The sequence below is a fragment of the Sylvia atricapilla genome, chromosome 6 (genome assembly GCF_009819655.1).
Source record: "Sylvia atricapilla isolate bSylAtr1 chromosome 6, bSylAtr1.pri, whole genome shotgun sequence".
NCBI classification, from domain to species: Eukaryota; Metazoa; Chordata; class Aves; order Passeriformes; family Sylviidae; genus Sylvia; species Sylvia atricapilla.
In genome coordinates, this window is record NC_089145.1 from 23,921,748 (window position 1) to 23,947,366 (window position 25,619).

Sequence of the window (25,619 nt, forward strand, 5' to 3'; positions counted from 1 at the left end):
GATTATAATTGCTGCTTTGCAAAGTTTATATTAAAAAAAATTCCAATCAGTCTGTTGTTTAGAAGCTTCTAATACACAAGTAATTTTTCTTTTTTTCCCCCTGCATTCCTGCCATTTTATGCACTGTGTCTTTTTTTATAATAACCAGCCACTTAACCTTTACACTTAAGTTTAAATCAGCACTTGTTATTAGTACATGGATTTTTATAATCTTGTCTTTCCTTTAAAGGGAAGGTGTTGGCATCATACCTGGCATTGTGTGTTATAATTTTTATCAATACTAGAATTGTCTGACAAATTTGGTTATTCTTTCCATATTTTGCTAGTCTCTGCTGTCTCTCCTGTCAACTCAAAATATTGCTATGCTTTACATGTAGCAGCCATGTACAATGCAAATTCTGTGGGTATATTTTTTTCCCCTTTTTTTCCCCTTTTCCCACCCCGTTCCTCTGGAGATGAGTTAATATTTCAGTTTCCCAATTCACTGGTGAGTTCAGGGTCAAACATTGTATGACTGTTCCTCCCACCTCCAGGCACTTGTCTTTTTGTCCCTCGCTGTCCTTCCAGTAGGTTGATCTCAGTAAGATCCCACTGACTGCTCCAACTATAATGCACCAGTCCATTTCGGCCTCTCAGATGGAGGCAGCAACTTACTCTGTCCTGCATTCACCAACAGTCCCCTGACCCTCCTGTTTCCTGGAGAAGAAGCATGAGCCTGGGACTGTCCCAGACCTGTTGGTAGACAAAGAAAAATGCAGAGAGTGTTGCTTACATAAAAGTTTTATTGGAAATTCTTTGAATACTTGAAATACACCGGAGACTTTCCAAAACAATAGACTTGAGGAGCCTTCCCCATCCACCCAAAGTATCTGTAAATTAGCAGCTACATACATACTGTCCTTACGATTGAGTCGAGCAGAGAGCTGCTAAAATAAACAGCCTTCATCACCCAATCTGTGGCGGGCCACAACAGCAGCCAAATCTTCACTGAAGCACAGCATATGTGCAGTGGTCAGGGAACTCAGAGCCTGGATGTAGCAACTGTGTGTTGAGACTGGGGACTGTCCAGAGAGGAGGCAGGTAACTCGGCCCTGGAGAATCTCTTATTGCTGTGGCCATCCAGCTCAACACTAGTTGCTTATATAGGCAATTTTCCAGCCTTTTGCAAAGAAGAAAATGTGCCACGGTGACATTCTGCCTCATGAGATGTGAGAGCTGTAGCCACGTTAGGAACTGCATCAATAAAGGAGCACAAGTACAAGGCCTGACCTCCTGGGTAGGATTAACAAGAACAGCAGTGCTCCCTGCTAGCTCCACAGCTTGTCAGCAGAAAAGCACAGCAGGAGCTCTGGCTAGATGAAGTTTAACCTCGACTACTCCCTATTCATAGTGTGAACCAGCACTTTGCCTCATCTCTGCTGCTCTGCAGCCCAGATAGTACCACTTTAGAGACTGAAGGTGACAACCACCTGTCTGTGGGCTACTTCCTACAAAGTGGCAGACCAACTTCCTGAGCACAGGTGAGAGGCAGTTGATCCATTAATTCCTTGTGTTCCTGCACCCTTCTGTGACCCTTTCAACCTGTGAAACAAGATGGCTCTTGGATGGGGATCAAGTATTTGTTACAGCCCATGTAACTAAAGCTATGTTATAAACTGTTTAATCTTGGAAGCTTTCTTAAATGTTTGTGCATCTTTGCACAGACAAAGCAATTTCCATGTGAGGCTGCTAAAAATTGAATTGGTTGAGTAAAATAAAAAGGTTCTGGTGGGTAACTTTTCTTCAATGAAGCCCTTACCTGGAGTTCTAGAACTTAAAAGGCCTCCCACCAAACACATCTCTCAACAAAAAATCTTTTTAAAGTTCAAAGCATTGCATTGCTCTGGCCTTACAGTAAGCTCAGTTCTGAATTTGGCTCCTTGCTCCAGCAGTGGCACAGAAACAGTGTTTCAGAGTGGAGCTGGGGTTCCCCCATCAGCTGCAGGCAATCTCTTTCAACTTCATGAATGCAGCTAAGCTGAAGAAGCTGCCACACTTGCACCAGCTAGAAGGCTGGTAACTCAGCCACTCTGAGGGAATGGTTTCTCAGTACTCAAGCAACACAACTCCACTTAAAAGAAAGAAGGGGGGGGAAAAGTGGTTTTGGACAGTAAGGGGTCTTGCAGTTGCTCACTCTAGTTACTCAGGGGAGGAGGAGAGAGAACCACAAGAAAACCCACCTTATCCAAGTTTCTGTTTAGTGTCACTTTTCCTCCTCCCATCCTTACATGAGGCAGAAGACATGCAACAGCCAAATCACCCATAGAGCAATGCCAGCCAGTCACACTGTCAGTGGCCAAATTATTACAAAAATAAAATTTCAGCTACTCAGAAGCCGGCTGATTAAAAAGTACCATAAGCTTCCCAAAAAAGTGTGCTTCTTTGAAGAAACTGCCTTCTGAATGGCCAAAGAACACTACAAAATTATCCGTGTCTATCAGAAAACAGCTTTTTACCAAGTCCCTGCCATTCCGTTTCACTAATGTGTGCATTTCATTCTATCAGTGAGCCCTGACTGGATGCAATGGACACACAGTCCCCAAAACAGAGTATAATATTAATCAAATCTGACTTAGAAAATAAATATCTTGGATATTTTCCTGCAAAGAGAGACCAGTCTCACTGGCCCAGGGTTCCATGGCACACTTGCTCTCTGCAGTGATCAGGACAGAATGACCCGCACTATAACATGAAAACAGAACATCTTTTAAATATAGGTTTCTTTAAAAGCAATAAATATTTTTTTAATTCTTAAGATCATCTATTAACCATAAAGCAGGAAGGCTTGCAAGTATTAGAGGAAAAAATGTTGGACTAAGACTCCTAGTTACATAACCCTAAAGAAATAGGATTCCTAGTATTTACAGTTGTGTTTCAGAAGCAGAGACTACGAATTCAGCATCATCACAGCTGCTATGTGCAGGCTTGCCAACAGTCAACACTGTTAAACTCAGCAAGGCCGAGTGTCAGTGCACTCGGGAAGGAAATGTGGAGAGCATTCCTGTAGTTTCACTCCTGCTTATCAGCCACCTAACAGAGGGCCTTGCACAAAATCACTGTGCAGAGACCCAGTTCCTTAGAAGCAGGAAAACAAAGGTAACTTGTATTATGCAGGTCCCAAAGCTGATGTGTCTCCCTGGGCTCCAAGCACGTACTCTGAAGTCAGGATGAAATGCCCAGTTCTGTGGAATGGATATCCTGGACTTCAAACAGTTGAATTGGCTGAACTCACAGATCCTGGAAATAAACCAAAGCTTTCTACGCGTTAACAGGATCAGAGACTTCAGGAAAAAGTCTGTTAGCAAGAAGCTCTACCTAGGGAACTTACACCATAGGACCCTCAGAGGAAGCATATGGCAACTTTCCACAAAGCCCCTCCATACAGAACACAAACTGAGGAGAAAGTAAGTTTTCATAAACTGGATGTTGACTTCCTGTGTCCCTACTGAAGTCTTAAAACTGACTGTGAGCAGGAAAAGCGGTCCAGAACTATGTGGTGGAAAAGTTGAGGAGAATCAGTAGATGAGCAGTATCTGTCATTGAAGAGAGAAAAGAAAGCTCACTTGATGGAAGAACTAGTCAATGTGAACAAAAGGCAGAGCAGGGGTGATAGAGATAGATATTTGTTGATGTCATCTCCAGGATGCCTTGAGGAGGAAAAACTGCTGCAATGAAACTGAGAAACATCTTCACTGTAAGGTTTCCACAAAAGCATCAAATTCTTTGACGTTTTTCTCGTGGACTGCCAGCTTCTCTGGTAACGAGTCCTGGAAGGGTAAGGAAAGGTGTGGATCAGGGCTCATTCACAGCAGACAGAAGGAAATTTTAAACAAACTAGGAAAAAAAAACCCTACTTGTTTCTGAGTCATGCAATCCCTTGCCAATGCTCCAGGCTCACCTTTTTACGTGCACAAAACCAGGAACCCTCTGGCAGCAACCAGCAAGTGACCCTGAGAAGGGCACTCTGCCCAGAGTCTGTTTGTTCTGCAGGAACAGGAGGTGCACTACGGCCTCACCTTGTGCAATCCCCAGCAGCTGCAGCACAATAAACCCCTCACATCACTGCCTTCATCAAGTCACTTGCTGCTCTCAGATTCTGGTTTTCCTTTTTCTCCAGAGTATGGTACAATGCCAGAGAGCCTAATAGAGCACTCACCCAGACATGATTTTCACCAGCCACACCAAAACTCCAACTCTGCTCAGGCTGCAAAGTCAGGCCTGATTTGCCAACAAGTGAGACACCCCAGAGGCAGGATTAGGTTGGGGAGTATCAATGACAACCAGAGCAAGCATGATGCAGCAGCCTTCAGCTTCAAGACAAACACACCGGTTTCAGAGGCTCAGGTGTGCCACAAACAAGTCTGCATTTGGAATATATTAGTGATGGATTCTCTTTGGGCAGGGTCTCTTTTCTGAAAAGTATAGGAAAGACATGGGGCTTGGGAGAGTGGGTCCAGAGGAGGGCCACAAAAATGATCAGAGGGGCTGGAGCACCTCTCCTGTTAAGACAGGCTGAGATATTTGGGGTCATTCAGCCCAGAGATGAGAAGACCTGATTGTGGCTTTTCAGGACTAAAATGAGACCCTGAAGAAAAATGGGAACATACTTTTTAGCAGGGGCTGTGTGATAGGACAAGGGGCAATGGTTTTTAATTGAAAGAAAGTAGATTAACACTAGATAAAAGAGAGCAATTTTTTATGAAGCTGGTGAAAAACTATAACAGGCTTCCCAGAGAGGTGGTGGATGCCCCATGCATGGAAATAATATAGGCCAGGTTAGATGGGGCTGAGCAACCTGATTTAGTTGAAGATGTCCCTGCATTTTGCAGAGGGGTTGGACTAGATTACCGTGAAAGGTTCTTTCCAACCCAAACTATTCTTCAGTTCTATGAAGATACTTCTCTCCAACTAGGAATAGGGAGAGTATTATAAAGTACATATGATTCCCACACAGATTTCAGGGTTCCATACCAAATCCTCTGCCATGGACTGTGCTCCAATGTCAATGGAGAGGCTGCTAAGTTGAGGGGGGTTCTGAAATTCACGGTAGAATGTCCCCAGGTCCATTGGAAGAATGTCATCTTTTGAAAATGCTGGTTTCTAGAATCAAAGACATTGCTGTCAATTCCCACAGACATTGGCTTTCCTTTTGTTATAATCTCAGGTAGTCATTACCTGCTATTAGTAAGCATCTTGGCATTACAGCTGTTGCTGCAATAATGCATATTAAATAACTGAAGAGCAGCCAATATCACTTGATATCACAGTATCACTTGAGCAGTTGGAAGAGAACATTTCTTTGGAATCTGGCTCCTCTAGGTGGTAAGAGAGAGGATGCCAAGCCCAAATGTTAGTAGAGAACTGAAATGGTATTTAATTTGTAACTGCTGATTCCTGGTACCAGTGTCTTTGCAGTTCTGGGACTGTCATGCCCTAGTGTGGAACTGTGAATGATGTGTCTTCTCCACTCCTACTGAGAACAACTCTGACATCATTTGCTATTGCACCAGCACGTGAAGCCCACCTAAGGTGCAGGTGTTGTGTAAGAGCTCTGAGGAGGGCACTTACAAAGTCGATCATAACAAAGTCATCATGGGTGTTCCCTGTGCTGCTGCCACTGGAGCCCTCCGAGTGTAAGCTGCCTTGTAGAGGAGATTCCGTTTCTGGGGATGCAGGAGGATTGACCTGCCCAAGAAATCAAAGAGGGTGAGTACTGATCTTGCAGTCATGTCTGCCTATGTACTTTGGCAGTGTGGGAGTGGTTAGGAGGTTGGACAATAAATATTAACTAGAGCAGGGGCAGCAAACACGTGCTGTTATTTGCATGTCTAGAGAGACCAAGATTCAACACAGGAGACTTCTTGAAACCAAATAAATCTGGATAACTAGTTATTTTCTCCAAAACCAAAGTGTATTCAAGGCAGAGAATAGCATGGATGTTTGCATAAGGGATGCTGAGAAGGCACATATACCTCTGGAAGAGTCTTACCATGGGGTCGTTATCTTCCAGCTCAACATTCTTGGGAGCAAACATGGCAAAAGGAATGTCTAAGTTGGCCATGGTCACCTGAGGAGATTTAGCAAACAGAATTTCACTAAGATGCTTGCTTACCTGGCACAGAAAAGGATATTGAACGTCTTTGTCAGGCCAGCTAAAATCAGCCCCAAATCATGTCAGGAGCGAGGCAGGAGGCTGACAACCTGATTTAAAAGGCATGAAATCCAGAGATGATACTCAACTGACCTAACATAGATACATACCTTGAGGTGGGATTGCTTCTATAGGTATCTTGTATAATATAGGCAACGATTAGTGAACTGCTACAAATTGAAACAATTCTTCCTTCATCCAAAAGGCCTAGAACTGCATCCCTAGGAACCAAGGAGATCTCTAAGCTGCCCTAGCTGAAGCTAAATGCTTGCTTCTAGTGATGAACTGGTCTACTGCATGTTCCTGCAAAGAAGGGAGGCTTGCTACCAGCTTTCCTTGTTTAGGGACCTGTGGTAGTGACAGATCATTGTGAGACCCAAGTGGAGTATGAAGTCTTCTATTCTCAAACAGGATGTTGGCAAAGTGGAGCTAATTCAATGGCTATCACATCCCAAAAGGATTTTATGAAAACCAAAATACGTCTTGGCAAAACCTTGTAGGGAAAGGCAGCAGGCAGAAACATGTACTCTCAGTCTCTGAGGTTGCCCTGGCATCGGGGTGCCTTTTGCTCCTCTGTGTATGAACAGATGGGAAAAGAAGGGTGTTATGGTGCTCTCTGAGAAGATCTACTGCTCATTACCTGGTTAATGGGTTTGTTGACAAAAGCTCCCACCTTCCGGACAAAGATGGTCTCCAAAAGGTCATGTGGGGAGCCACACTTTCCTTCACTGCTGTTGGATACTGTTTCTGTGTCCTCACTGGGGGAGGAAAATACATAATTAGTGCTACCTAACACAAACAGGGTAGATAAATAACATTCTTTATAAGACTCCTTAATTTTTCTTGGTTTACTCCTAGTATTGGAAGAAGGACAACAGAAATCTGTCCTTGTACCATACCTTTCTCCTCAGTCACGAGCACAAAAGGAAAGTGGACACTTGTGGAATCAGATTTTTGTTTAAAGCTGGACAAAAACTGTTTCGTTGAATTTCGTTGAATTCGTAAAGTTGCTGAAATAGGCTTTTCTTCTGGGAAATGGACTTTTAACTTGTGTGTGGTTACAGCAATTCCTGCTCCTCACTACTATTATTTAAGTAACGCAGCAGTCACAGATCTCTCAGGAGGTGAGGGCAAGAACCACAATTAAATCATCTACCACTCAGCTTAAAATTGCAGCAGTCTGGTACATCACAACAGCCACTCCCAGTATGATTAATTCACTCCATGGCTATTAAGTACTTTAATGACCTATTTGTTTTGATTTTTTTCCTACCACAGGTATTCAGAACTTTAAAACAAAAAAATACTTTTGTCCTATGAAAAGAAGATTACTTAGATAGTATGTCCAAGAAAGTGCTAGTGCAATTGAGTTTTGGTTTCCCCAGAGCAAAATCTCTGACTCAGTACTATGTGACCCCAAGAGAGATTTCTCAAGAAATAAATATGGTGATCAAAAAACCAGAAGGATTTAATTAGCTGTGAGGGAGTTGATTTAAGACAGTTTGAGGTTGCATTGTTTCCTTTTAAGTAACTTTGTGCCTAAAATTCCTTATGAAAGTGGTGAACAGATTTATGGCAACTAAACTGGCTTTGTTAACAACACACATTAAGTCTCTAGAGAATTTAAGACTCATTTGTGAACTTACTGCATCTTGTTTTACAATCAGCAAGACCAGCAGAAAGATTGAAAAATATTATAAAATTGATAATAAAGTTGACATACAAGATGATACATTTCATAGAAGAAGGGTATTACACGGACTAGGATGTTTAAATATATGGATAAGATCATTGTTTGGAGAAAGGGTGAAAAAGCCCTATCAGAGAAAGCTGTAAGTTGATTTGAGGGATGGAAAGATGATAGTTATGCTACAAACAATAGATAAAAAGGGGAAACAAAAAGTTTTCTCTTAGTAGGCTTATAAATGGGTTAGCAAAAGTGGTGGATCATCTAAAACCAACCCACCTGCTAGAAGGAGTAGCTGCTGAGTAATGGACTCCATCCAATGGGGTGCACATCCTCTCTTGGTCAGCTTGAGTACCATGTGCTGGCTGGCTAGGAACTGGGGGAACTCCCCCTTCTTTGCCTGGACCAATCAACTGAGATAGAAAGGAACAGGCGAGTTAAGAGATCTCAAAATCAAACCAGCACAACAGTGCAATACAAAGCAGATTCCGTCACACTGGGCATAAGCTGTGGGGGGTTTTGGCATATGACTGGGTTCTAGCCCCTATTAGCTTCAGAGAGATGTAGGATTGGATTATCACAATACAAACTCATTTTTTACTCCCTTTCTACTCTACTCCTCTCCACTTCACGCCTGTTTTACACTGTGGAGTTCTCTGGCTGTAAGTTCTCTGCTTCATGGGTAGTAATGGAGGAAAGAGAACTTACCTCCTCTTATTACAACCCCATGGCTCCCTACAGCTTCAAGAGAAGTGGACGTGGAGAGGGTCATCTCTTCTCCCTGGGATCCATTGAAAGGATGCATGGGAGTGGTTTGGAAGCTGCACCAGAGGAGACTTAGACTGGACATTAGGAAGCATTTCTTTGCTGAGAGGGTGGTCAAAAACTGGAACAGTGTTCTCTTACGAGGGAAGGTGGTCAATGCCCCAAGCTGTCTGATTTAAGAGCCATTTGGACAATTGTCTTAGTACCAGCCTTTAACTTGGCCAGCCCTGAACTGGTCCAGGCAGGTGGATTACAGTGATGCTCACTGTAGGACCATTCCAACTGAAATTATTTTATTAATACTGTGTCAGCAGAACTGGTGTAACACCAATATCACAAGCAGAAAAAGACTTCTGTCAACTTGGCTTATTTGTCTGATGAATCAATATAACTTAGGTCAATATGAACTGTCAGTGTATCCTATGTCTAGCCTGCAGAACTGAGCTTGCACAGTTACAGGGGCAGCAGGTCTGTAAGACAGGCGATGTTTGGAATCAGTGACAAGCTGGTGCAGGCAAACAGGTCTGGTGCCTGCTCTCGTGGCATAGTTTTTCCACATGAACCTGTACCCCAGTAAAGTCAGGGATGCAGAGGAGCCAATTCCCAACTCCTGTGGAATTTGTGCTTTCTCTGTACTTACTTTACATTCTTTCCATTCCTGACAGACAGGACACCAATGCATGCACTAGTTTCAATGCCTCTCTCAGGTGTACAAGTGACACAAATGGCTGCAATACCAGCCAAGCTGGTTCTACTCTCTACAAGTACCTGGTGAGGGTGTGCAGCATTCAAGCCACCAGCAAAGAGTACAGGATACCCCATGTCAGCTGATCCAACTCCCAGGGCAGCAGGCTGATAGGAAAGACGAGAGCTGGAAAGCTAAGAAAGAAGAGAAAAAACAAGGGCAAAGGGAGAGGAGAGAGGAAAGGGAAGGGGAATGCCCCATAGCCTGAATCATCACCAGTCACTGAAGGAACAGGAGAAGTCAGAGGCACAGCATTTCAGGCTGGCAGAAAGATGCTAGGTTTTCACTGGAATCAATAAGGTAGGTTATTGTTCTAAAAAATTCTTCCTGCTGTGAGGACTACTTGACAGTAGTCCAGGAGTCTAAGTCTGAGCCTTGACAGGAAAACAAGATTGGCTTCCTACACATGTAGGAGGAGGCTGTGCAAGGTGTGACTGACATCCAGTCTCAGGGAAGCTCTGCTTTACAGGCCTATTTCAGATACTGGTGTAGTAGGTTGACACTGGCCAGACACAGGAATGAACGTGAACTTTCTAAAGAGCTAATATTTGATTTTTTTCATCCCAAAACAACTTCATTATCAACTGTTTGAACCTACTCCCATTGCAAATTAAAACAGCTGATCTTCCAGACCTGTTCAAATAGCTTCAGTGAAAGAATATATGGTTCCATAAATGTGCCAGGTAAAAAGAACTGGGAAGCTAACCCTTGTGAGATTGCTTTAGGAATTAAGTGTTGGGAGCAGTGAAACACAGGAGAAATTCCTTCTATATCCCAGGAAGAAATCTACCCAGTCAGGTTAGATAAAACTTTCCTGTTTTGACTTGCCTGACCTCAAGAGGAACATTTCTTTCAGAGCTCAGTGTGAGCTCCAGCAGTACCAAAGCTGATGTCCTTTACAGGGATCAAAATGAGGAACAGCACTTTCATTCACATGAGGCTAGTTAAGCTGAGTGGAGCTCTAATGACTGTACAAGTTGTAGGGACACTGGCTGTTAACAGAAAACACTCAGAATTGTGCCTTACTACTTGTGTCTTTCACTAACAATCCTTAACAGCTATTGTGTTTTTAGGGGTGCTTGTCCAGCCTTTGGGAGACCTTCATCTGCAAAGGCATTTAAGAAGCCAGTCTCAGTGAAGTGCCTGGCTCACTGTGGGTCCGCCAGTCTTTCCCATGCACAACAAACACTCCACATTGTTAAATTTAAATTTTCCTGTATTGGTTTTGTCATGCCAGAGCTCATCTTCTGGCCATGTAAAGCATATTCCATTGACAACTCACTTGATGTGAAAAGGCCAGTCCCATCACTGGGACCTTCAAGGTGTCCGTCACCACAGGAGGAGGGGTCTGAAAATGTGCCTTTGTGACAGTAAAAACACACTGTGCACAGACACAGACAAACAGAGGAAACAAGGAAAAGAGAGAGTGAGGGGGGAGAGAGAAAGAAAGAGAGAAGGACTTCAGAGAGGAATTATGAAGAGTTGGATGAACTGAATGCTAGTGAAGAGGTTTTGGCTGCAGCAGCCACACCTACACAGAGAGCAGAAGTTTCAGTATTGCCACAAGCACATTCACTTTGTAAAGAATTGACTGTTTCTCAATCTGAGTGAACCACTGAACACAGGTAATAATTTAGACTCCAGTCTACCCTGATAGAAAGTAACTGCCAGAGACTCTGTTCCACAGTTAATTATAATTGGTACCAGCCAATTTGCAAGGAGAAGGCTGAGCAGATGCCAGAAAAAGTCAAGTACTTTTTTTTTTTTTTTTAAATTTACAAATTGCTTGTATTTCAGCACTCTCCATCCATCCATACTCCCCATCCTCCAGCTTTCTGAGGGATCCTATCGTGGCATGTCCATGCTGCACCCTTAGAATAAAGGGGACCCAGACTACAGTGCAATTTGAACACACTGATGTGAAGCAGGAACTCCATCAACAGGAGCAAAACTCCAGAAGTAAACACTCTCTCAAAGGGTGCTAATGCAAAAAGGGCAATCCAAACCTGGTTGAGTCCCACACCTCCTCCCAGTCATTTTCCTACCAATGGTTTTCACTTTGGGGAAAGCTTCAGCTTCATTTCTGGGTATTAGTCATGGCAAGACTCTCCTGAATTTTGGGCAACTTCACAACACACATACACAGACGTGCAAGCTCACAGAGAAGGTAACAATTTCTTTGTATTACACAGGTTAGGCCTCAGTTTTACTGAAAAGGCAGGTAGAGATTCACACAATTTGCCCAGAAAATCACACAATTCCATGTATTTTCCTAGTCATTAACCTTTGACAGGACATATAGAAAGCTGGAGAAAAAAAATTACCTTCTCCTTTCCCTTTTAATTTAAAGTCCTCTCTCCCAAGGCAGCCTTACAATTCTAACTGTGGCAACAAAGACTGGCAGTTGCTTTACAAATAAGGGCACAGCATATGGCAAGTATGAGCCACAGAAAAAGCAAGAACGTAGGCTCATACTTAATGTGAATCCTCAAGGTTCAAGTGGTTTCATAAAGCTTTTCCCCCTCAACGACAGTAAAGCTTCATGACCCCTGGGGAAAATGTCAACTTCAATGTAGTTACATACACTACTATTGTTAAGTAACACTGGCAAAGCAAGCCACTGGAAATTTCCTTATGAAATCTTTTGTATTTACCCCACTTTCGGAAAACACAGGACACAATTCAGCCACAAACTCATTTCCTGAACTGTGTATTGCAGAATAAGAAAAGCTTTATTCCATCAGACTTACTGTGAGTGCTAGCTAATTAGTTCAACATTGCTTGGTTGGTCACCTGAAATCCCTTTGGCACAAAAATGCTTCCTTAAGAGAAGCTCATTTCTAGCTCATTCATACAGCAGAATACATTCTGCTAAACCAGGCATATTAATTCCTCTAAAGCAGCAGAAAGACCCACAGCAAATTCTTTCAGTTTGGAACAGCATTCCAATTATTTATTCTTTGTTCTATGTTTTCACATTGACAGTGAAAGAGATTTAGAGTCTTTAGATTGTCTTTAAAGGTCAGTAGAGCCATCTGCTTCTTGGCTGGACAAGGCAGGGCAATCCCTGAATATTTAAAGTGATAGGACAACTGCAGCTCAGGCCAAGCTTCAAAATACAGAACTGTGCAGTCAGATACACAATACAGTAAAAGAACTTGCGAGTTTCTGGGTTTTTATATTCAAAAGGAAGCCATTATCTATTAATTTCAAAATTGAAACTGAAATGAAATTTGCATGGGCAATTTTTTTGCCAATACTTATTTCTGCTGCCCCAACTACTTTTAGATGGTCCAACAAATACAGCTTTTATCTTTTTTCTGTCTTTCTCCAGCATTTTCCTGGTATTTCAGTGTTTCTTTCTCAATGTCAGTCTGTAACTCCTACTTAGGCTGCCTGGCTTCAATGTCTTGGGTCCCTCCTCTTGCAGTATTGGCATGTAAAACGTGTAAGTACACTGCTTCTTCACACATCCTCTTCAAGCACACCTCAACCCAGCTACAGGAGTAGGCTCTTTTAATCCTTCTCAGTAGTTCAGCCTTTCTAGGCCCCTGGAATTTTGTTGAAATTAGTATCTAATTTCAGTAGATTTTACTCAAGAACCCACACAATAAATTTTCATTAGCAGCAGGAAGCTTTCTGTTTGCACAACAGCTGATGTAGGAATATGCAAACTATTCTTACAGCAACTGTTCTATCTAGAAGTAAAAAGAGCCTGGTCTCTCTTACCTGAGATGGAGGAGAGGTGGAAAAAGATGTGGTACACACTTCTTGGGAATCTTCTACAGAGGGGTATACTGCACCATTGTCCTCACCAGCTCTAAAGCAGCAAGAAAAGACAAGTTTTTTAACTGGAAATATTCCTTAAATCAAACAAATAGTAAAACACACTGGGACAAACACTGCAGGGAGGTTGAGAGTATTTGGGTGTCGTTGAAAGAAGAATTATGAAGGGCACTCATCTACTTGCCAGAACTGAGGAAAACACAGTGGGAAAACGCCAGTTTTCCTTCTGTGTTTCTCTTCTACCCCACATAAAATAACAGAGGTGTTTCTAACTAATGCTTTTGTTATACCAGCTAGTGCTACTGGCTTTGGTGTTTTCACATTGTCAAACACCACCACTGGTCCTGATCTGAATGCCCTCACATTCATTTCAGAGAAGATAAACCTCTCATCTCCAAAGAGAAATTAAACTGATCTTCCCCCAGTGGAAATATCCAGGGATGCATGCATCTAAACGCACAGTTCTGCATCAGGATTAACCATTACACTTTCGAATTCCTGAAGGCAGCCAAGATTAAACATCCTTTGTGTCCATGTGCTTCTGTGAAGAATTTGGGAAAATAGTGGGGCTTGCTGCATTCAGTCATCTCACTGTGAGGAGAAAAATGTCACCCTTCATCACATGTTTAACTATACCAATATGACTGACACTAATTCTCCAGTGTCCCTTCCCATGCTGTCAACAAATAGTGGAAAAGGCTCTGTATTTGGGCATAATCGATGCCTTTACCATGGCCCATGACTTCAACTCAGTATTTCCTCACCTGTAATTGCAGGGATGCATGGGTGAAGAGCTGGGATAGGGACGGTCCACAAAGTGATCAATTATAATCCCCATGATAGGAGGGGTCCTCTCAAACTGCCTGCAAGGCAACAAGCAATGGTGTTATTGGCTTTTTCTCTATACTCTTCCCAATTCCTGGTGCCCTCACAGAAAACCTTTGTGTCTATTAATGGGACCAGAGCATCTTAATAATTTAGTTCTGTGATTCCAGGTATGCGTCAACAATTTGGAGTTCTAGAGCCTGGCTCAGGGCTACCCAAATACTCCCCTTGCTGCAAGGCTTAAGCGTGAGAGAGAGCGTTCTTCTTGAAAGAGAATCTCAGCAGGAAAGGATAAGCAGAAGGGAAAGATTTGAGGGCTCAGAACATGAGGGGTTTAACAGTAAAGTATTGTAAGACAGTTTCTGGCATGATCACAATTTCTCACCTGGTTGACATGAAAGCAAGGTTGATTCTGTAGGCACAAGACAAAGTGATGGTGCCCACTGGGGTACCCACTGTCCCAACACGGACTGTCTGGAAACCTGTAAAGTAAAGGAATAATTATCAGTTTCACTGATCATTTATGATCATACTTCTTTTTATTCTGAGATTACATTATCTTATTTCAGTAGTGTTTCCATTATCTCTTGCAATCTGAACTCCAACAACACACATAGAACCCATAACAAAACAGCAGCTCTAGATTGCCTTGCTGATAGGCTTCACCTGCAAGACTTCTGATGTTGCTTCCTGGCTTTCTGGTCTAAAACATTGCTCTGAAGTGCTTCTTGTTCCTCAGCAGACCATGACCTCCTTGATCAGTCCTTCCCCTTATCAACATAATTCTATATTCTTATTTCAGTTCTGTATCCCTAGAGTCAAAATGGCAATCACCCGAGACTTTGTCCAAGTACCACCATTATACTTGTCACCTTGTGACACAAGGCTGCACTGGCAGACCCAGACAAAAAGCATATGTAAGCCTCAAACTAATTTCCCTTATGGTACTTGGGAATAGTAACCAAAAGGTAGTCAGAATGAAACATAATTCTGCTCTTTTTTGTGTATTGTCTAATCATACCTTCTCCCAAGCCACTCAGCTGGACTTCACCAAAATATATCCTGAAGGAAAAGGAAAAAGAAAAAGAAAAGCTGTTAGATCCACTTGGGACATAATGTTATACATATCCTTGTTTCTTATTTAATTTTAGGAGTTGAAAGGCTGGAACTAATTCTCCTCTTCAGGGAAAAACAAACAAACAAACAAACAAATAAATGACTGGAATGCCCATCTCAAAAAACCTTATGGCTGCTTCAGAAGAACAGGTCATGTAAAAGAGAGAAAGAGAAAATTGTAATCCAATCAGAAATTTCTCTTTAAGTTATTTAAGCCTCTGTGGTAAAATCTACAGTTCAGACCAAAAATGTGAAATGATACAAACTTCACAGATAGGTCTGAGTCTAAAAGCTGATGCTCATCACACAACATACAAGATTACCTGTGCTGTAAAAGAGACCTGTTCTTAAGCACATGCCAAGTCAGCAATGGAGGCAAAAATGAGACAATGGCTGGAATTTCTTTTTTGAGTTCTCAACTGTGCAATTGATAACAAACCTGAGATTTACAATTATATAAATTAGCTGTTGAAACATATCAAAGACTTTTCTCACAGCCAAAGACAGGAAGACAACTATGATCCACAAACCAGTCAGACTCACAGGCTAAACAGAGTTGAACCCAGTATTTGGATGAGTGAACTGTAAGAACTACAGGAAGTGGAGGAGTCTGTACCTATGTTGCTAAAGTACACATTGCAGTTATGTGCAATGTAGAGGGGCATTTATCAAACACAGGCCAGACATCAAACAACTGGATGCTAGTAAGCAATTTAACTAGGGATTGCATGTAGAATTTTTTTATACTCTTCCTAAATGGTAGGCAAATAGTTCACAGCCTGTGTTCATAGCTCTTCTTTCAAGGGCTCAAGTGAAGGCTATAAGGTGATACATAGACCAAAGTATTTTTCTGTCACTGATCAGTAGTAGTTCTATGCAAATAATTTGATTTTATTATTACTCATCCATTTTAACTACACTTGCAGCTACACTGTGCAAGTCTAGAGTCTCTGCTGTTTGCATTTCAAATGGGGAATTCCTGGTTTACCTGTACAATATTACATATTCATGGCCTTGTTTCCTTGAGAGTCTGTAGGCTGGAGTAACTCTGGTTATAGCAAGCAAAGACTTCAGCAGTAGAGACAGCCTGTTGTATACAGTGTATGAAACTTTGATTTCTTTGTCACACCTAGAGAACACAAAGAAAAGAAAATTAGTCTTTTGTCCACAACTAAGTTGCATGGGTTTGGGGTTCTTGTTTGTTTTGTTTTGCAGTTGCTTTTGTTTATTTTATTTTAAATAAAAATTAGTCTGGGCCAGTTGTTTAATTTTATTGCCAAAATGATAAATAAGGGAACAGTGTGGCTACCTGACCAACCAGCTAAGATTCTTGCTTCAACCTAGTCATCTGCTGTAGAAGAAATTGCTGAAAAAAGTCATGCAGCCTTCTATTAAACAGAGACATCTTTTCAATATTAAAAACATTTGTCATTACCGAGACTATGAATTCTTGTATCTGAGGAAGCGTACTAGTTGTAATGGAAGAATGAAGAAGAAATTCAATTACTAGTTTACTTTCTTGACACTGGTGTTAAAACAGTTTGACTGCTGCTCCAGACAAAGAGGGGAGTTCTCTTGGAAGTGCCCCTGGCCACACAGCCAGTATGTGCTCACTGATCACCATGGATTAACCAGTGTTAATCCATTTCATAGGCTAAAAGCTACAAATAATGTTTGAAGAATGCACTTACTTTTCATTCATTTCTAGACACCAGATTTCCAGCTCCATGGAGTCCCCCTGGATCAGAGAAAAGATGGCAAAGGCTCATTTTCAGAACACAGATCTTTTCAAATCTTATTAGTGATCAGCAATGGCCACTCCTCTCAGTGATTTGTCTAATGGCTCCCACTTTCTTGTGATGCAGTGATAGAAAAAGGTGCACTGGAAGGGTCTCTGCACAATTATATTACCTGAGGGAATATCTTCCTCAGAATGCCTAAGTTCTTCATGGTCTAAGAAATTAGTTTCTTAAAATTTAAGAATTTATGATTTTAATATTCTTCAAATTAGTTTCTAAAAAATTTAGATTTTGCTGCTGTGTCATTTGTGTGTTTGACCTCAGATTTTTGCAGTGAATTGCTTCTATAAAACAATACATTTTTTTTATTAGCGTATCACCTTACTTAATAACATTTAGATATTCTCACATTGTCATGGATTGAAGGGCAGGAGCTCCGGTAGTTGACTGAAGATTCAGGCAAAAAAAACCCACAAATGAAAAAAAAGGGCATCTGTTTGGATTCAGTTCTCACCTCTGAGGTTTTGAGAGAAATCTCCACGCACATAGACCGTCCAACAGCGGGCAGCTGTCCTGCCAGGGCTTTCTTTGCTTCATGAGTAACCTCTGGTATATCTTTGATTGCCAAATTGAACTGCAGAATCAAAGAGATGGTTCCGGTGTTTTTTTTTTTTTTTTTTTTTTTTATTTCTTTGAAAAACTGCCTGATGGTACATTTCAGACAGGCTCACAGACCCATATATAACATACTAGGTCAGTGTCCACTGAAATATTTATGAAACAGAAAATCCCCAGCTGGGTTCAAGCTTTTCATATTTACAGATATTCCCTTGGCTGCTAATTCAAATGTTTTTCTTGATCCTGCCATAAAAAGTCTACCCCTTTTCCCTCACTTCAGTCTTATCTTCACCCACAGAGTATCTTGAGTCTTTTAAATTTTAATAAAGCTCATTATTAAACAGTCCTGATTTGCAGAGTAGCAAACTGCTGATTATTAAACAGTCCTGATTTGCAGAGTAGCAAACTTCTGACAGATAAGAACTTATCGCCCCACCCTCCAGAAGATCTTGGAAATGTGCCTTAGCTGGCAGGAGTTGCTGAGAGGCATCACTTCTCCTACCCTCATCAGCCTGTAGGAGTCCACAGTGATTTGTTGCCTGTGAACAACAGCCACCAAACCCCCTCCACAACATCACCAGTGAACATAACTAAATATAGTACCTATTCTATGCATAATTATTATTGTCTGCACCAGACTGTAACAATCACGTGGTGTTCTCAGCAGACACACAGTGTTAGGCAGTTGCTTTAAGAAATATGACCTTACCCAGTCAGAACCTGTTGGGGAGGATGATGAGCGAGTACAGATTTTCTCTCCAAGTCGGGCCTGGACAATTACTTGTACTGTCTGGAATAGAAAGAAAAGGACACATAGTAATGTTTTGGGCTCAGCACAGCTCTCAGTTCTGAGACTGAACTACGCAAACTCCAAGTGAAAAAAATGGAAGAGCTGACCAGGATGTAAAGAAGTAGTTTGCTACAACCATCATCAGTTCTAATAAATCTAAATTATTAGATTTAACAAACAAATGTATTTTCAGACAGAAAATCATTTTAGGTGACCTTTCTCTGCAACAACAATAAGGCACTAAGTCAATTTTGCAATAAAGATCTGCAGTTTTCAATTGAAAATTCAGAAAGATTTACAAAAATATTCCAAGCCTGGACAACTAAACTAAAGCCAAATGAATCTGTACATTTATACCAAAGCCATTGTCAGATTATCTATTTGCACCTATGCATGAAGTGAGGCCAAATTTTATAATTACATACCAACATCATTCAAAAGAACATTCTGCTATTATTGGTTGTGGATGCAATATAAAAATTTAGATAGGCTGAAATAGCGGGGTCCAGCAGAATAAACTACCCAACAGCTGGGTGGTTAGACATGCTACTAGAAACCCAAAGCTGACGGAAGTGTGAAGTGCCTACAAGTGATTCTAAAGCATGAAGCTTCAGGAGGATGGAGGAGGGTTTGAGGGTAGGAAAAAGGGGGAAAGATGTTTTTCTAATTGCTCTCAGGAATCTCCTAAATTTGACATCAGCTTTTCTTGCTTTGTTCTTCAGCAAAACAAAAGGAAACAAACCCAAACCTCAATCTTGTTACTCTAGCCACAGCAAGCATGTTGTTTGTTTTTTGGGTTTTTTTAAACAAAGAAGAAGAGGTATTTGTCCAAAGGAGAAACATTACCTTTAAAGCAAAAAATTTGATGAACTTGTCCAGGTCCTTCCTGTCCTGGGAACTGAGATCAGTGTCCATTGCATATGGCAATCTGAAATATAGCAAAGGTCTGGGAATGAAGCCTTCCTCCAGCTTTCTGATTAGATTTCAAAATATTTTTGCCTTTAGAGGCCACCTCTTAAGAAATGATAAGCACCAAAGCCTTCTACCTGTCGAAAGCCGAACATGCTAAAATCTTTGGGAAGTGAGTGTGAGGTATAAATGCACATTGGTAGCTTATCTGGTGAGTGCAAAGATAAAAATAATTAAAAAACCGAAGAAGGCTCACAATTAGAACTCTGTACAAGTTCTACAATTTTGCTAGCTTAAAATAAAAAAGCAAAACAAACAAACAACAACAACAGAAAACCCAATCCTGGAACACCCCAACACCACAGTGACTGCCTTCTATTTCAAGCTAGCCATCAGATATGGAGGTCTCTGCTTCAAAAATAATGTATCCTCTGCTACTAGCACTGGCCAAAAGCAAGCCAAATTGTTTTCTTCAGCCTGAAATTCTTAGAACACTATTTTAGTGGTATTTCAGCAGAAATGTATATAATAAACCGTTGCTGGACTAAGCAGGCTATACTGCTTCTTTACTTCCAACAAACAGTACTTGCAGTAAAACTATACAGCAACAAAATTTACCTACAACCAACTGAAAAGACACATTTTTGTCAAGAAATAGACCAAAATCCTCTGTTCATTGTCTTGGAAGCTCTGATAATAAATACTTAGTTTTCACATTGACACTGCCTTGTTTTTCAAAATACAATTGTTTCTAGGAACACAATGAACTTGCACAGCGTCTGAAGCAGGGCAGGGCAAGGCACTAATCCTATTTTTGCCACCATCGTGTCACGTGGCCTGGGATAAATCACCATCCTGCTGTCTCTCAGTTTCTTCACACGTAATTTAATAATCATATAGAGACCATTGAGGAAGAACGCCTTAATTAGCAGCATTTGTTGTCATTTTTGCTCGTAAGCCTTCAAAGTATTAATTCACTCTTAAGCCCTGTTGCAGTTTTGAGACAGCTAATCAGCCTGAAGCAGCTTGTCAAACACCCCGTATTTATGGAACGTGCTGCTCCTCACAGGAACGCTGGCGAGCTGAGGTCAGGCAGCACGAGCAGCTGCTGTGCCAATGGTACTCCGTGTCCAACAGTTCAGCAAAGACCGAACTCACAGCAAGGTACACTACTTATGCAAATTAAAGCTTGCAGGGCAAAAGGGCCAATAACACTGTTCTCACAGAAAATACAGTCTTGAATGACCATGCACATGCAGTGCCTCTGTTTAAAATATCACACTTAATGACAGTAAAGGCCTAATGCTCTAGGAGCATCAATCAAAAAGGGCTGCAAGATAAGACTACTGCAATTTACAGAGCATTTTATACAGAACAGTGTTGCTCTCTGAATGACTCTATAAAAATAAAGCTGGACATGTAGTTGAAAGTTCCTAAGTTCCTACACTCATTCCACATCTCCATAAGCTGTAGTGTTCTCATTACAAATTATAATTCAATTTGAGAACAACACAAGTGATTCAACATCAGATGCCTTATTATCCTTTAGATATTTTAACCTCCTTATAAAAAACTGTTATGCCTTCTTTCCCTGCATTTACCTCCACTAGACAGATTACAGGCCCTTTCTACTGTGGGAGGTGCAAAAGGAAGTCAGCACTTAAAGTGCTTGATGCAGCACTCAAAGTTAAAAAAAATAACCCTTTAGTACAGACATGTATGACTACAAGAAAACCACAACCCGCCCAAAACAAACAAACAAAAACCCAGGCAAGAACAACCTGTTATTATTCTTTTGACTTAATTAAGTAAAGCACTGTAAGGGTCGAGGAGATCTGAAATCTTTGACAAACCTGGGTGATATAGGCAATAAAATACTGCATTAAAAAATATGTTTTTCTCAGCGAAGAGAATGCTGATGTTTAAATACTAAAAAAAAAAAAATTCATACTGGCTTTTAAGGTGAAAAGTGATATGTGACCCCTGCAGAAAGATACAAGGAAGTATATATTCTGATATTGTGGGAGAGCTGTCAAATAAAGCACCCACATTTGCCTTTTGAGGCTGGAAAAAAGTTCTGATCAACTATTTCAAGATGCTTGGAAACTAATAGAAGGTGTTAGGCTCGCTGGTCTGTTAGGAAAGGAAACAAAGATGATCATCAGCATGGCTCTATGTGCAGTACAGGAATTAGTTCTAATGACCCAAATATCTCTAGAGGAGGGAAACAGCCACCAGAGGGTTCAAAAAATAAGAGCCTCATGGTTCTGCCCTGCTGCAGCAGAACTGAGATTCTTCCTGGAAGATCTGAAACTACCTACAACATTCACGAAAATTTTGGAAATTCATACTGTTACCTCCTAAGCTTCAAATGACAGCAACAGTTGACCCACCAGAGCCCAAAGCAGACCACAAAGTATCAGGGAAGGTTTCCTGGAAAGGAATAAGTAATTTCATGGGGAATCTGGGACTTTGGAACTCAGCTCCTGAAATGTTTAAGGGATCTCATCTGACAACCATCATCTCCTCATTTTTGTAGGAGGGCCTCTGGTGATTGCCTGAGATCTTCTAAGGCTTAGAAGAGTGTTCACCTTTAGAATCAGTCTTGGTAAGAGTTAAGATGGAGCTAGAATTACAGCAAACTTTTTATTTACAGAAGTTCTTTGGTACTCTCAGGTTACCTGCCACAGCTGACCTGAACAGGAAGGGAATTCTTTAAACTTAGTTCCACCAAACTCAACCAACTTCTCATGTCCTGTAGGTTGCAATATCAGCATGGCTCCTCGTTAAGTGCTACTGCACAGGCCTATGCTTAACTCAAGGAAAATACTGTTCCATTTTACAATGAATAAAAACCAGAAGTAAATAACCTTTGGTCTAGGTTAGAAAAATACAGATGACTGATTTCCAGTCAACCAGGTAATCCCTTAAGTAAACTGATATATTTGCCAGCACATGATGCAACAAACATCTTAAACATATGGTTTTTTGCTTTCTCTCCCACTTCCTGCAGTACCCATTTTTATACTGTTGCTTTTATTTATATGCCTTTGTCTTCACTTTACTGCGAACAGAGAAGTCTGAAACAGGATGTCCAAAGGAGAACTGCCACATGTGGCTCTCTTGACTAAATCCTTATTCCTTCTTCCAAGGTTCAGGGAGATTTTACCCAACAGTTTAACATGTAAGCGTGCCTTACACGCTCTACTGCTATTTATACCCTCCTTCTCTGAGAAGGACACATCAGCATAAGGCGATGGCGCTGTTTGCATGATGCAAGGAACTGCAAGAGCCCTCCCCTTAACGCCTCGGCAGAGCCCAGAGGAACTACAGCGACTGGCACGCCGTGCTCCAGGCTGTGCTCCAAGCCCTGCTGGGCGCTCCCAGCCGCACTCCCAGCGAAGAGCTGCCGGCAGACACCTGTAACCCGGCACCAACAGGGAACACCTGGGATCACCGGCATTACACTGCGTGTTCCGGACATCTCTGACACCACCATAAACAGGAAAGGAACAGAAGCACCTGACATATACCAGGCATTATTATTGCTCCTGGGGGAAGCATATATATATAGGCTGCTTCCATCATCTCTCTGAGCCATGGCTGCTACAACTTATCTTGCTTTCCTTTCAGCCAGACATTCATCAAGGCAAGATAATTACTCATGGTTCTTATCCCAGAGTGAAACTGAAAAGACAAGAGGGAAGAAACCAGAGTGGGTGTAGCGGTAAGTGGAGGGCTGTGGACAGCTCTCATCCCAGATGTTTGTTCCCAAACACCTGACTGTGCCCTCCCAACTGTGCTCCTTGTCCATACCACGCTTTCAGAACTTCTTTTTTAATACAGGACCCAAATCCAATCTCCAAGGATGTCCTATGAGCAGCTCAGAAAAGCCTCAGAAAATGCAGGACACAAGGAGCACGCAAAAGTTTTTGAAGCTTTTTAAGAGTGCCTAGAACACATCCTCCCTTCAATGAACAAGAAGCTTCACGGCAAGGAGGTATTTTGAGCACACTAATAAGCAACTATAAAAAGATCTTCATAAACACAGTGCTCTGCTTCAAGACTGGGCCTACAAGTCAAATTCCAGTATCCTACAATTACTTAAAATTAATCTCCATTTTGCCTTCTTAGTAGATTAGTCAGAAACCTAGGGAGAAGTAGCAAACAGTTCTAAGGTGCAACACTCTCATTCTTTAAAGTTTATGGATTTTTTTAAAGAGAAGATTAAATTCTAGCAGAAAAACTGTTTCACATAATAGAAATACTCTGATGTAATCAAAGCCTCTGTAGTTCACTCTATGCTCAGATTTTGACTGATAAAGAGGTATTTTTTCCTCCAGATCAGGAAACAGATTCACTTTATAACCAATAAATTACTCTGCAGCTTAGTAAATATCTTACTAAAGCCAGCACTGCCAGCTCCACTGACTTAGAAACAAAATTAAGTAATTCTTATTGACCAGCAGTTACATTCTGTACTTCCCTAAGGTCTAAAAATGGTATCAGTTCAAAGGTCCATCCTCTCCATTTGTTTGTCAAGCCAAAGTATACAGACTAAACCAGAATCTGCTTCTACATACCCTGTACTATAACCACCAACATAATCATCACTTCTCAAGTATTGTATGAAGACATGTTCAGAAATGTGAAGATTATACAATACCATTTAAGCAAAATAAAGTGATCCTGTATGATCCTTCTGGACATCTACGGACAGCCTGGCTCATGTGAAAGACTTATTTCTTGCCACAAGAAGGAAGAGTCCTCCAGGTCAGGCCACTCCTGCAATAATGTGAAGATGCTCTAAACTTTATTTGGACAGCCAACTAATTTTCAGCTAAGGCAGTAATTTGCCATGTTTTTCCCCCTTGGTATGTGCCTAGTCACACTGATTTTTAGACTTGTAAGTAGGCAGTTCGTAGGCTTAGTCCAGAGTCCCTTTTCTACCTGTTCACTGATTTGGAAGTGGATATTCAAATCCACGGAAATGACTGTGCCCTAAGAGCCACAGCTCCAACATGAAAAAAAAAGATACGACCACCTGTAAACCCCTGCTCTTTCCCAGCACACTGCAAGCTCGCACGTTACAGGAAGACTATACAACGGAGCGTGGGGTCTCACATTCTACTATTTCCAACAGGCTCGGAAGCATTTTGATTTTAAAGGACCACTCGCTGAGATTACAGCGGGCCACATCTTTCCCAAGCTCCAGTGACAGCCACCAGTCGTTAGGAAAACGAATGGCAGCCGACACGCGGCTCTCGGGAACCGACCCCCGCGAGCAGCGAAGCAAAGCAAAACGGAGACACGAGACCACAGCCAAAGTCCGCACACGCACGAAGTCGCGGCCCCCTGCCCTCGAAGGGGCTCCCGCAGGCTCGCGGAGCTGCCAGCCCTGCCGTGCGGGGCCCGCGGTACCTGCGCGGGGCCGGCAGTGCTGGAGGCGCGGCGCCTCATCCCGCGCTGGGCCCGCTCCGCCGCCGCGCCCCGGCGCTTCTTCCGCGCCCCGACCGGGCACGGGGAGAGCCCCAAGGCCCCGGAACCGCGGCCGCCGCCTCCGAGCCCCGAAGCCGCCCCGGAGCCCCGGCCGGCGCCCCTCCTCCTCCTCGTTCCCGGCCCGGGGGTCTCGCCGCGAATGTCGGCGCCGGCGGGGTGCGCGGTCGGTGCCGGGGGCCGGCCCGGGGCTGTCGCTGCCCTCAGAGCCGCGGGCTGCGCCGCGCCGCCGCCATCGCTGTCGCCATCGCCGCTGTTTGTTTTCATCCGCTGCGGGCGGGGGGGGGAAGGAAGGAAGGAGGAAGGGAGGGAAGAAGGGAGGTACCTGAGTGTCCGCAGCGGCGCTTTCCGCACGCAGCCGCCGCTCCCCGCCCGCCCGCGGGCTGAGCCCGCAGTCCGGTGGGGCAGGGGGTCGCCGAGGCCGAGAAAAGCGGGACAGCGCCCGGCGCCGCTCCTGCTGGTAGCCCCTGCCTGTGGCGAATCTGTCGCGTCGAATGTGGGGCCGGGACGGTGGGCACCGCCTGGGAGCGGCCGCGGGGCGGTCGAGGAGTGGACGAGTCCGGCGAGGGTCGGGCGGCCCGCGGCGCCCGGCAAGAGCAGCGCCCGCCGGAGCTGCGAGACCGCCCGCCCTGCTGCCCGCGGCTCCTGCCTGCCCAGGCCCGGCGCCGGTGACCGGGGACAGCTCCAGCTCCCTCTCCACCGCGGGAGGTAAATTCCTGTCAGCGCCGGGCAGTTGTCGGCTCCGCGGTGAGCCCACCTGGCTGCCTCTGTATTTAAAAGCAGAAAAAGCAAAGTAAAAAGGCTTGCTGATGATAAGACTAAAAGGAAAATGGTAACGGAGTCTGAAAGGGTCACCAGTAATACCTGTACTGAGTATCCTCTTTTGTTTTATGCAGGTGAAGTGTCTGGGAAAGCCCTGTCAGAGAGGAGCCCCAGGGGCTCCCTGGCCGCCA

General features: G+C 42.9%; 2 protein-coding genes across 15 annotated transcripts in view; one reads left to right on the plus strand and one right to left on the minus strand.

Moving 5' to 3' along the window:
• Nucleotides 1-25,619, plus strand: part of PHF21A (PHD finger protein 21A) — a 508,751-nt gene that overhangs the window by 21,764 nt on the left and 461,368 nt on the right. The window lies entirely within an intron of this gene.
• ATG13 (autophagy related 13) lies at nucleotides 765-25,563 on the minus strand. Of its 14 annotated transcripts, XM_066321146.1 has the most exons (19): nucleotides 23,837-23,957; nucleotides 21,528-21,603; nucleotides 19,108-19,189; nucleotides 18,181-18,261; nucleotides 17,368-17,487; nucleotides 16,806-16,852; nucleotides 16,103-16,243; nucleotides 15,020-15,060; nucleotides 14,384-14,480; nucleotides 13,938-14,036; nucleotides 13,117-13,207; nucleotides 10,670-10,768; nucleotides 9,411-9,521; nucleotides 8,157-8,290; nucleotides 6,831-6,948; nucleotides 6,029-6,106; nucleotides 5,608-5,724; nucleotides 5,011-5,139; nucleotides 765-3,806 (listed from the first exon to the last, which is right to left on the minus strand). In XM_066321146.1, exons 3-19 carry the CDS (start codon nucleotides 19,174-19,176, stop codon nucleotides 3,729-3,731), a joined length of 1,650 nt encoding a protein of 549 aa, XP_066177243.1. In that variant the 5' UTR covers nucleotides 19,177-19,189; nucleotides 21,528-21,603; nucleotides 23,837-23,957; the 3' UTR covers nucleotides 765-3,728. The 14 variants fall into 14 exon arrangements, with proteins under 14 accessions (XP_066177243.1, XP_066177245.1, XP_066177246.1 ...); XM_066321148.1 differs by lacking the exons at nucleotides 21,528-21,603; nucleotides 23,837-23,957 and adding an exon at nucleotides 25,522-25,563; XM_066321149.1 differs by lacking the exons at nucleotides 21,528-21,603; nucleotides 23,837-23,957 and adding an exon at nucleotides 24,592-24,930 and having other exon boundaries at nucleotides 9,411-9,494.